This window comes from Dama dama, chromosome 26, assembly GCF_033118175.1.
Source record: "Dama dama isolate Ldn47 chromosome 26, ASM3311817v1, whole genome shotgun sequence".
Taxonomy (NCBI): Eukaryota; Metazoa; Chordata; class Mammalia; order Artiodactyla; family Cervidae; genus Dama; species Dama dama.
Genome location: NC_083706.1, coordinates 44,949,471 through 44,962,155, shown reverse-complemented (window position 1 = coordinate 44,962,155; position 12,685 = coordinate 44,949,471). Strand labels below are relative to the sequence as shown.

The following is a 12,685-nucleotide window of genomic DNA, read 5'->3' as shown; positions in this document are numbered from 1 at the left end:
GGTGCTGACCGCCGGCCGGGACCACGTTGGGAGGACCGCGAGCACCCTGACTTTTCGGGCTCCACGCGCCAGCCGCTTCGTCTCGCCGCTGCCACAGCTCCTGTTATTTCTTACAGCGACCAACCCCGGCGGAGCCAGAGAGAAGCGTCAGGCAGGCGAGAGCCAAGCATCTGACATTATCCTCTGCTTGTAGCCCCCTCCCACCTTAGAGGCACACAGACAGGGCTCCGGCCCCACACCGCCGGGGGGAAGGAGGGGAGGGCTGTGCGGGATCCGGAGGCTGGAGCCGAGGGAGGAGAAAGAAGTGGATTTTGCGCAAAGCGATCCAAAGACTCGATTTCCCCGAGTTGCACTCCTCTGTGCAAACACCTCTAAGGACAGGCAGGACCAGGAAGGGAGTTGGAGGGAAGGGGTTGTGAGTGAGACAAAAGGAGAGTTTTTGGCGGATGCAAAGCGTAAGGAAGGGGGCTGACCTCACATTTTCCAGTGCCGTTTTCTCAGTGTACCATGACAGAAAAGACACTGGTCTGACGCCACCCTGACATCCCAGACCCCAGCGCTCTTCTGTCCCTGCTGCCTAAGCAATCATATGGGGCAGGGTACATAGAATCCTCTTCTGTAGCCCTCCTTGCCTCAGACTTCTGTCTGCAGAAAAAGTCATCGTGTCTCATTACTAAAAGAGAATTTCCAACCCTTCAACCCTGCCTGGAACAAGAGTGATTCCTTCTCCGAAGAAGAGATGAGAAACAAACTTTTAGAGAGGATATGTATTCCCTTTACTTCATATTCCCTTATTTCTCCTGTAGTAGAAGCTTTATTTGCATCTAAATTCTAGCTTGCTGACAAAGAGGCACAGGGAGTTGTGGTTTCCAGAAAAGTCAAAGAAAGACAAGGGTGACATTCCATATATAAATCTCTTAGGTTTGGAGTTTTTAATTATTGGTTTTATCTCCAGCCTTCCTCTATGTGCTTCTCAGTAGAAGATTGTGAAAACCAAGTATTTGCATTATTTCAGTGTATTCTAGTGTAGACCTTCCAGGAAAAACTACATAGACATCTGGAACTGGAGTGGCTCATACAAGCTTGAGGATTATTGATATGCTTTAAAATTTGATAATTCACTTTTAAATCCACAAATGTTTCTACTTTATTCATAAATTTTGTTTTGTTTGTCTTTGTTTTTTGGTAATGTTAACACAAATTCTGAAGTAATTCTCATTTCTATTCATGGGTATATTTGTCTGCATATGTATCTTTTAACTACTAACACTATCATTAAAGATCCCCAGTTGGTTGTAGAAAGCTATATCCTTGGTGAACAAGGATGAGGGTGAGGTAGGGAGCTTGGAAAGAACATTTAATTCTGATATTATTTTTATCACTTGCCTTGAAAACATAACACTGGTAAACTCCACTAATCATAGATGATTTTGCCAATGTTCAGTATTATTTTTATCTTTTTTTATGTTGAAGGATATAATTTCAGCAATAAAATGTTATACAGATCTCCTACAGAATAATAAAAATGTTTCACCACATATTCTTCTATGAACTAATATATTAATTCACCCATATTCAGCTGAAATCTGTCTGCCATTATTCAGTCTCTTGAGGACACACAGAACCAGTCTAAACTTACTTATGTTAAAGACAAATAAGCACAGTATAATAAGTCCTTGCCTTAAAGTCAGATCCTTTTGTGAACCTTAGATTTGTAACTTAAACTTTTTAGCTGTAGGAATTTGGATATGTTTCTTTACCTGACTGAATGACAGCATTCTCATCAGTGGAAAAAAATGGACAATATCTCATATGACTTTTCCCAGGATTAAATGAAATACATAATGCAATTGAGTGATTTAATAAATAAGTCATTGTGATTATACTTCATATATTTGAAAATAACTGAGTAGTCTCTTCTGCCAATTAAACATTACCTCCCTTAGACTGGGTCTTAAAAGATGTAGCTTTGAATTCTTTCAGGAAATTGGCCTCTTTTCTAGTCACATTATAGTTTGTAGATCTGCTCCTACAACAGTGTTCTAAGGATAGCCTGACCAATCAACACTGAACAATATTATAAACTTCCTTTTTCTACCATCACAGGTTTTGGAAGGTCCATTCGCTTTTTATTTTTGAAGTTGCATTACTCTTTTGTCTCCTTCTAGGTCTAGTATTGGCAGAATTTCTTAAACATGATCCAAGTTAGTTCAACAAATATTTGATGATCTACTTTGAACCAAGTGCTGGAATTTAAAAAGATAGGTACACTTATTTTTGACCACAGAAGCTTACCTCTTATCCTTGGTGAGTCATATTTTTCCTATTGTATAAATTAATAACAGTTTTAGAAGGATCAAAGTGCAACAGTGTAGATTCTTTTATTTTAAAATTACATTTAATTAGAGCTGGTTCATAATTCAAATCCAAGAAGATCCTTTAAAGTGATGATTCTATCATCTTTTTTATGCATGCTTCCTATTTTGTATACCTATTTACTCTCCCAGCTTTACATAGGTTCCTCAAGACATGCTCAATCACTGCATAGTAGAATGTCTCTCTTTGGCTTTGTCTGTGTGCAAAAGACATATATATATATATATATGTGTGTGTGTGTGTGTGTGTGTGTATGCACACATGTTATTTGTATATGAGGAATATTTATCTTTTTGTTGATATTTCTTCTTAGCCTACATTTTCTATTTAAAGAAAGAAAAATTTATCACATCAGTCAAGATTTACCATTACTGTAAAACCCATATCATACATTTTTTTCATAAAAATATTGACTTCAAAGCAACACATTCAGTATTAGCTAAGCTATATCATAGACAAATACTAAATGTTCCCCTCTTCCTTGAATTTCAAATATATATTAGTTTTAGTTATCCATTGGCTTCCCTGACAGTTCAGTTGGTAAAGAATCCACCGGCAATGTGGGAGACCATGGTTCAATTCCTGAGTCTGGAAGATCCCCTGGAGAAGGGATAGGCTACCTACCTACCAGGCTTCTCTTGTGGCTCAGCTGGTAAAGAATCCATCTGTACTGAAGGAGACCTGGATTTGACCCCTGGGCTGGGAAGATGCCATGGAGAGGGGAAAGGCTACCCCCTCCAGTATTCTGGTCTGGAGAATTTTATGGGCTATATAATCCATGGGATCACAAAGAGTCGGAAATGACTGAGTGACTTTCACTTTAGTTGTTAATACAATTGTCATCATCCCACACTTGTTTTAATATCTTGATCGTGATTTTTTTGGAGCATGGTTGCTAATGAAACACATGATTAATAACTATTAATAAGAAATACAGATGTAAATACTACACATGAAACTATTACAGTGTTTTGAAGTTTAAGTGAAAAAGGACATTCAAGGTTACATTAGAAGAACATTTTATGTATTTGTTTACAGATTTTTTTGTTATTTAGTATCAAAACTAATGAGATTCTAAATGCATTTTATTACAATATTATTCTTGATCTCTGTATTGATGCATAAACATCCAGAGAAATGGAACAGATATCCTTACTTGCATGGCAAAAATGAAACAAATAAAAATTTCAAAGCTACCTTAACTTGATAACCTGAGAGAGACCTCTGAGATAGAGACATCTGGGATAAATCAGAAAACAGCTCTAAATCTAGGGTCTGCTATTTACCTCCTTAGTTAAGGAAGTGATTTTGTTACTTAGAAACTTAGTCAAGTTACTAATGCTTCCTGAAACTGGATTTCCTCCTCTGGTAAATTACACACACACACACACACACACACACAAGTTTCTCAGTTGTGTCCGATTCTTTGCGACCCCATGGACTGTAGTCTGTCAGGCTCCTCTGTGCACGGAATTCTCCAGGCAAGAATACTGTAGTGGGTAACCATTCCCTTCTCCACGGGATCTTCCTGACCCAGGGATCAAACTCAGGTCTCCTGCATTGCAGGTAGATTCTTTACTGTCTGAGCCAGCAGGGAATCATATATATGTATATGTATGTATATACATATATATATGTGTATATGTATGATATATATGTATATATATACATGAATCCACTCCAAAGGGTTTTTTGCAGAACTGCTTGTATATGGATTTGTCCTTTGCCTTTCAGCTTTTTAGATTTTGTTATATGTGGCTTGGAGATTAGCAAGAAGAGTCATTGAAATTATTATGTAATATTTATTATCATAGAATTAATCATAAAAAGTCTGATTCTTTTAAGAGACTGAAGATGGTGTCTGTGGGTTCATCTCAATGGACTCTCAATTCATCCAAGCATCTAGTTTAAGTGATTCATAAGCCTAAATATCTTTCTTAAAATATGAAGGAATTTCAATTCTATTTGAATCTTGAGATCGTGGCCATTAAGAGAACAGACACCAGCAATAATTTTATTCTCTCATACAGTTATTAACTACTGAAGCTTTTATTTCTAAGGTATTTTTAAAATTTTATCCGGTAACCTGATTTCCAACTGAGAGATTCTCCACCAGCCTCAGCTTTCTCTGCTGTACAATGGAGTACCTCTCACAGTGACCGTACAGTCCACATGTAGTTTGCTTTAACACATGCCTGATTATCTGTTAGGTATGATTGACTGCAGAAAAGAATTTAATGTTCTGTTACAAAAATTGAGTTCAAATCTACAGACTTGAAAATGACTTTCTGTATAAATTCTTTCAGTTCAGTTCTAAAACATTAAAATATGTTTTATCAACAATTTAAATTCTTAAAGTGAAGTATAAAAAATCATGTGCATTCTACAGAAGTTTAACTACTTTCAAACCACCACCCCTTTCTCTTCCTCCTTGACTTAGAGAAAATCATTTAAAAAATGTTTTCTCCATAAATTTTTAAAATTTTCTTTTCCTTACATTTTAAAAATTATTAACAGTTTTATATAGAAAGCTGAACATTTGAGTCCATTAAGTCCATTGAGTTTTAAGACTTCTGCTATCACAAATATTGGTGCAATAAATATTCCTGAGGTTTTCACATTTTTTGCCAGTGTGTCTTAGATAGACTCCTGGAGTTATTTCTGGATCAAAAGGCAAATGCATGCTATTTTGCTAGTTATTATTAAATGTCTCTCCTTGGGAATTTTACATTTTTTGGCTCTAATAGAAATATATAAGGATGCCTGATTCTTCATTGATTTAACAACAGAACATGTTTTTAACTTTTGTGATTTTTGTCATTCTAGTTGAGGAGAAATAGTATACCAGTGTAGTCTGAATTTTTATATCTCTTCTCAGTGAGACTGAACATCCTTCCTTAGAGTTGGAACATTTGCCTTTAATTTTCTTTGGGTTCTCTGTTCAGTTTTCTATTCACGAAAAAAATGGGACCATTAGTCTTTTTCCTTGTTTGTTTTAGGAGCTCTTAACATATTAAGAATATTAACACATTAGTTAATATTTTCCCTTGTTTGTCATTTGTCTTTTTTATTTGCTCATGGTATCTTTTGCTATGCAAAAAGTACCTTTTATCTTCCATATTCAAGTTTATTCATATTTTCTTATATTACTTCTGGACTTTGACTAGGTAGTCAAATTTTCTGATTCCAAGAGTACAGAGGAATTTAATCATATTTATTTCTAGTATAGTATGTTTTGTTTATATAATTTACCTCTTAAATTTATTCTCATTTATAGTATAAAGAATGGATATAATTTTAATCTTGTTTTTCATATGGCTATCCAGTTATTATAATTCCACTTACTAAAAAGTTTATTTTTCTTTTCAGACTTGAGATGTCACCTTTATTGTTTTCTATATTTTATGTGTATATATATATGTAATTCGGTTTTTTCCTGAATGTTTTATTCTGTTCCATTTATCTGTCTTTTTACGAAACACTGTTATGGGAATTCACAGTGTATTTTAATAAATTTAAAACTAGTCAGTCCCCCATTTTTTTCCAGTATCTATATTTGTTTGTCTTTTCAAATGAACTTTACAGCTTAACCTGTCAAGTTCTAGAAAAGAAAAACATGATGATTTTTATTGGTGTTATTGTATTAAGTTTTTAAATTACCTCAGGGAAAACTGATCTACTTATGATGTTGATTTTTCTTATCTAATTACAGGTTATATCTTTTCATTTGTTTGCATTTACTTTTGCAACATTGAAGGGTATTTTATAGATTTCCTCAGAGAGGTGTGGATAGTCTTCTTAAGGTTTAGGCTAGATATTATTGTTATTATTATTTTGGGTGCTATAAGTGTGATCTTTTTCCATTAAATCTTCTATATATACAAATCTTTTATACATACATATGATATTGCTATTTGTATGTTAACTTTTTCACCTGCTACTTTGTTAAACTCCCTTCTTGTTCATGACAATTTTTGGGGGGGGGGGATTTCAACTCATTTTTGCATGTGGTTACATATTTTAAATCACAGTAATAGGAAAATTACTTCACTTTCAAAATTCAAAACTCCAGAAAATTTTTCAGAAATGCACAGTACATAAAGGACCTTTATGCTCAATGAGCCTAGCAGTAATACATCCAAGGTCATAGCTTACAGTGAAGTCTCTGCTTAGCTGGGCTATTTTCTAAATTCAGTTTAAGCAGGTTGTAAATCACTTTACCTTGAATAATCATTAAATTTCCTTTAAGGTATTATGCACATAGTTTTGTATATAGGATCCCACATGTAGCATTTATCAAATCCTCTTATTTTCTGTAAGTACATATTTTTACATGGCTCTCAATTAATCTTTCATTTTTCAGGACATTCACTAGCCTGCCCAGCATTTTGTTAGTTGTAATAAACTCCTTAAATGTTAAATTGTGTTTTGCCTTTTCTCATAATCTTTAAATGGCTTCTCATCTTACTTAGAGCAAAATCAAAGTTCTTTCAAGGGCCTACAAAGGCCTAAAGGATCTGTGTCCCGATCACCTCCCTCCACCACCGTAACCCCATATTCTACCAGTTTCTCTCATTTTCTCCATCTTGCCTCATGGACATTTTACTTGAAATATTTCTTCTATTAATAAATGCCCCAATGGCTCATCCCTTCACCTCCTTATGGTATCTGATCAATTAGATCAAAGAGATCAATAACCCTGTTCTTGACCACTCTTTTCAAGCAGCCCCCATACTGTTGATGCGCCCCTGGCCCCATTTTTACCCCTCCCTGTGTCTATTACTCTTGATTCTCCAGCTCTCTCTCTCAGTGGGTGGGGTCACCTACACTGTTCTTTGAGTCCAGGTGCTGTAATATGACTCTCTTTGCTAGTGAATTAGAAGTGACAATGTGCCAATTTTGAGTCTAGGTCTCAGGAAGCCTTGGCTGTATGCACTTGCTCCTCACATGCCTTCCAACGCCTTGAGAACCTGCTAGGACTGGTTTGCTGTTGGTTGTGAAACACATGGGTTAGAGCTGAGTTGGCTCAATCATCTCAGCTGGGGTCAACCTTGATCATCCTGCAGCCAGCCAACCCCAGCAGAGATCAGCAGAGTTGACACATGTGCAACTAACACCTATTGTTGAATGTGGCAATATTGTGGTAATAGTTAACTAACAGACACAGCATTGCAACTTTATTTTTACTCCACAGCATTAAGCTTTATTTAGCACTTCTCACCATCCACACTAATATATATATATTTTACTTGGGCAGGTAGTGTTTTTGACTTTGTTGTGGTTCAGTCACTAAGTCGTGTCTGACTCTTTGCAACCCCAGGGACTGTAGCACGCCAGGCTTCCCTGTCCTTCACTATTTAATATTAATTTCATGAAGGCATAAATGAATTTTTCTGGCATAACGTAAGTTCTCCATAACATTTGTTATATGAATAAATTCACAAAACTTATTTTCACGTTTTGCCAGCATGCATTGATTGTTTTAGGTACTTGAATGGCATTGCTAATAGAAATTTTCAAACTAGTTATTTTCTCTCACATACTTGTACTAGGGATTTAAATTAAATGTACAAAACTGTCTCTCAGTTCTCCTTAGAATTTCATGCACCATTCTTTGAAAGTGTTCCGACTGCAAATGGTTGTTACTCGTTACGTAAACTTCTTCAGTATTCTTATTTTCTCCGGACTTTTGACTGCCTTTAAATAGCAGGAATCAAAATGTTTAGAGTCCAAGGATAATGCCCACTTGAAAACTCTCCTCCCTTCTTTTGAAGGTCTAAATGATTGAAGATATTGAGCAATAAATATTGCTAAAAAATTTACTCACATTTCAGGTATTTCTGGAAAATATTTCAAAGAGCCTATTTTTATTTTTAAACATTGCTGAGGATGAGTAAGTTTAAGGGGAAAAAATTTAGTTGATTGAAATGAAATTAAAAACATAGACCCACTTTGACTAAAAATCTGATTTTGAATGTATTAATAAGTTTCCAGCTTGGCTCATAGGTGCTAGAATGTGCCATTATTTGCCACTTTATCTGTTTGGAAGTACGATATCCAAGAAGGGCTCTGAAAACAGATGTCATCATATATGCCATTCTGCCAACAGTGGAAGCTCTGTAAATTGTATTTCAGTTTCAATCTACCCAGCAACTCAGAGGAAGGAAAGCAATGTAGCCTGTGATGTCTAAACCAAGGGTCCTCAACCTCCAGGATTTAATATCTGATGATCTGAGGAGGAGTTGATGTAATAATGTAGTAATAGAAATAAAATACATGCCAAAAATGTTTGGGACTGCTGAACTATACCAAAGGTCAGTTATCCAGCTACTGCTTCCATTTGAGCAGTATAATTCGATAATTTATAAGGTATGGAAAATTCTTATCATGACAGCAATTAGAAGAGAAATGTTTATTTCTGTTGACTTTTACTTGCTTGAGATTATTTCAGAAGTTTGTCAAATATTCAAGCTTATCTTTAAAAATCTTAACTTGCTATATTTTTATTATTTAGCCCATATTAAACCATTTACTGCATTTCATGCAAAGATGGACAAGACAAAGGACAGATATGGTATGGAGCTAACAGAAGCAGAAAATATTAAAAAGAGATGGCAAGAATACACAGAAGAAATGTACAGAAAAGATCTTCATGACCCAGATAATCATGATGATGTGATTACTCACCTAGAGCCAGACATCCTGGAATGTGAAGTCAAGCGGGCCTTAGAAAGCATCACTATGAACAGAGCTAGTGGAGGTGATGGAATTCCAGCTGAGCTGTTTCAAATCCTGAAAGATGATGCTGTGAAAGTGCTGCAATCAATATGCCAGCAAATTTGGAAAACTCAGCAGTGGCCACAGAACTGGAAAAGGTCAGTTTTCATTCCAATCCCAAAGAAAGACAATGCCAAAGAATGCTCAAACTACCGCATAATTGCACTCGTCTCACACACTAGTAAATTAATGCTCAAAATTCTCCAAGCCAGGCTTCAGCAATATGTGAACTATGAAGTTAAAGATGTTCAAGCTGGTTTTAGAAAAGGCAGAAGAACCAGAGATCAAATTGCCAACTTCCGCTGGATCGTCGAAAAAGCAAGAGAGTTCCAGAAAGACATCTACTTCTGCTTTATTGACTATCCCAAAGCCTTTGACTGTGTGGATCCCAATAAACTGTGGAAAATTCTGAAAGAGATGGGAATACCAGACCACCTGACCTGCCTCTTGAGAAACCTGTAAGCAGGTCAGGAAGCAACAGTTAGAACTGGACATGGACCAACAGACTGGTTCCAAATAGGAAAAGGAGTACGTCAAGGCTGTATATTGTCACCCTGCTTATTTAACTTATATGCAAAGTACATCCTGAGAAACACTGGGCTGGAAGAAGCACAAGCTGGAATCAAGACTGCTGTGAGAAATATCAATAACCTCAGATATGCAGATGGCACCACCCTTATGGCAGAAAGTGAAGAACTAAAAAGCCTCTTGATGAAAGGGAAAGAGGAGAGTGAAAAAGTTGTCTTAAAGCTCAACATTCAGAAAACTAAGATCATGGCATCCAGTCCCATCACTTCATGGGAAATAGACGGGGAAACAGTGGAAACAGTGGCTGACTTAATTTTTCTGGGCTCCAAAATCACTGCAGATGGTGACTGCAGCCATGAAATTAAAAGATGCTTACTCCTTGGTAGGAAAGTCATGACCAACCTACGTAACATATTAAAAAGCAGAGATATTACTTTGCCAACAAATGTCCATCTAGTCAAGGCTATGGTTTTTCCAGTGATCATGTATGGATATGAGAGTTGGACTGTGAAGAAAGCTGAGCACTGAAGAATTGATGCTTTTGAACTGTAGTGTTGGAGAAGACTCTTGAGAGTCCCTTGGACTGCAAGGTGATCCAACCAGTCCATCCTAAAGGAGATCAGTCCCGGGTGTTCATTGGAAAGACTGATGCTGAAGCTGAAACTCCAATACTTTGGCCACCTCATATGAAGAGTTGACTCATTGGAAAAGACCCTGATGCTGGGAGGGATTGGGGACAGGAGGAGAAGGGGACAACAGAGGATGAGAATGCTGGATGGCATCACCGACTCGATGGGCAAGGGTTTGGGTAGACTCTGGGTGTTGGTGATGGACAGGGAGGCCTGGCATGCTGTGATTCACGGGGTCACAAAACGTTGGACACGACTGAACGATTGAACTGAACTGAACTGAACTGAACTGAAATCATTTCCTGAAGCAATAATCATACATAGTCAGTTCCATTGGTATTTTTGAGTAGTTCCCATTCCATAGATGCTAAAGACAATTTTCCTCTCCTTTACCAGTGTTCTTGGGATGAAGACTCCATGGCATAATGAAAAGAATTGAAGTTGATATTTAAGTTTTTCCATTTTGAAAAGCAAGTTCAATAAGCTAAATTATTTTGTTGGTAGTTGAAGTATTGCATAAATTATTTGGAAGTTTGTCTTATCTTGACTCTCAAAGTATCACTATTTTTCTTTCTTGATGAACATTTAAAAATATTTGAAGTTAAATCCCACTTCTCTGTGAACATTGTTTTGACATAATTTTAATAGCACCATCTGTAATAGTAGTCCATCTGTGGAAAAAAAAATAAATGAATCGGCTTATTTTGTTCTCCATCCCAGTGGTTGCCAATGATTTTTCTTAAAAAGAAAAACTGTTCTAAAATAGTCTACACATGATTCAAATGGAAACTACAACAATTGCAAAAGTTATTGTGGTCACAATCATTTTTACTTTTTCTTGTAGCATGCAGATAATTGAAACATGGATATTATTTTAATTCAAATTGCTTTGCCTTAATTTTTTTTTTTTTAGTTTATAAGATTTTAATTTACAAATTAAAAAGCTACATGTTTTATTTTTTCTCCTTTTTCTCTTCTTTCTTTACATCACTCTTTTCCTTCTCTTTCTCTTTGTTGTCTTTTCTATCCTTTTTGCTGTCTTCCTTTTCTTGCCCTTCTTTCTTTTCTGCGTCCCGGTTGGCAATCTTGTTGTTGATGAGGCTGTGCAAGGCAACCAGAGAACGGATCAGTGAGGCCAAATATACCACCACCATCTGATCGTTGGTCTTCAGGTAAAAGGCCTTGACAAATTCCTGCAGGCTGACATCTGGCAGCAGGTTGAAGACATCCTGCAGCTGGTAGATGATCTGGTGGTTGATGGGCAGCTTGCCAGTGGCCACCTTCTCCAGGTAGCCCCTGATGTCCAGGAGCTTGGAGTTGAGGCCCTTCAGACCATGGACCTGGTTTGTGATCCGCTGGGAAAGAGTGCCCACTGTAGTGTCTTTGATGTCTCCTAACAAGTGTTCAACTCCGACTTCCTCGGCTCCAATTTCACTGGTCACGTGCTCAAATGTTTTTGAGGTTGGGGTTCCATCATCATGAACTTCTTCCACCGAAATATATGCTTCTGCGGGCAGTCCCAGGTCCTTTGGCTTCACATCAATGATGACCAATACTGAGTTAGGGCAGTATCTTTTCATGAGTTCATTGATGGCGATGTCATTCTTGTGTAGTTTAGGGCCTGTGTGGTACCACCCAACTATTCTTTCTTTGGCGTTGACCTTCTTAAACATTCCATACATGTTTTCCAAGTAATCATGGTCTAAAAACCAGACAGAATCATCTTTGTCGTCTTCATCAAAAGGAACTGCAAAACTGTTGGATACATCGAGTACTTTCTTTTGCCACGACCCCGAAAGCACACCAACAACACGTTTTTGGTTTCCAACCTTGCCCATTCGATTGAAATGATCCACCACACTGAGCAGCACCAGGGGGTGGACCACCACCTTCTGCACCGCCAGCTCCGGCATCGCGACACACCCCGCCCACCAGGCCCTGCTCCCCGCGACCCGCAAACACCGGCAGCCGGAGCGGCAGTAACTCTCGGCTATCCTCCAGGCCTGGCTCCTCCTCTTCCGGCTGAGCCGCCGCCGCGCGACGCCTTCTTCCGCTCCCAGAGTGCCCCGCGCGTCGGACTGCTTTGCCTTAATTTTTGTGTGTCTGTGACCACGTGTGAATGCACACACACACGCACATGGGTAAACACACAGATAGTTATGAGGTAATTTATAATTATATTGGAAACAACATTTTGTGAAACTTTTCATCTGTTGAAGTTTTTCTCTCTTCTCTTTTGCCTTAATTTCATTTTTCTAAATATTTAATTCCCATAGCTAGGAGCTTTGGTTTTCCCTCGATTTATCAAACTTCCAAATATGGAATAAAATTTAACCACAACCACAAGAATTATAAGAACTATGAAATAATTTCCA

At 37.4% G+C, this 12,685-nt stretch overlaps 1 protein-coding gene across 1 annotated transcript; it reads right to left on the bottom strand.

Moving 5' to 3' along the window:
- Window positions 1–11,237: 11,237 nt before the first annotated feature.
- Window positions 11,238–12,318, bottom strand: LOC133047337 (26S proteasome non-ATPase regulatory subunit 7-like). The gene has a single exon (XM_061130578.1). The coding sequence runs from the start codon at window positions 12,221–12,223 to the stop codon at window positions 11,264–11,266; it is 960 nt and encodes a 319-aa protein (XP_060986561.1). The 5' UTR covers window positions 12,224–12,318; the 3' UTR covers window positions 11,238–11,263.
- Window positions 12,319–12,685: the final 367 nt, after the last annotated feature.

What these genes read in the sequence shown, in the direction of transcription:
- LOC133047337 (XM_061130578.1), bottom strand. Translation starts at nt 12,223, where the DNA reads ATGCCGGAGCTGGCGGTGCAGAAGGTGGTGGTCCACCCCCTGGTGCTG.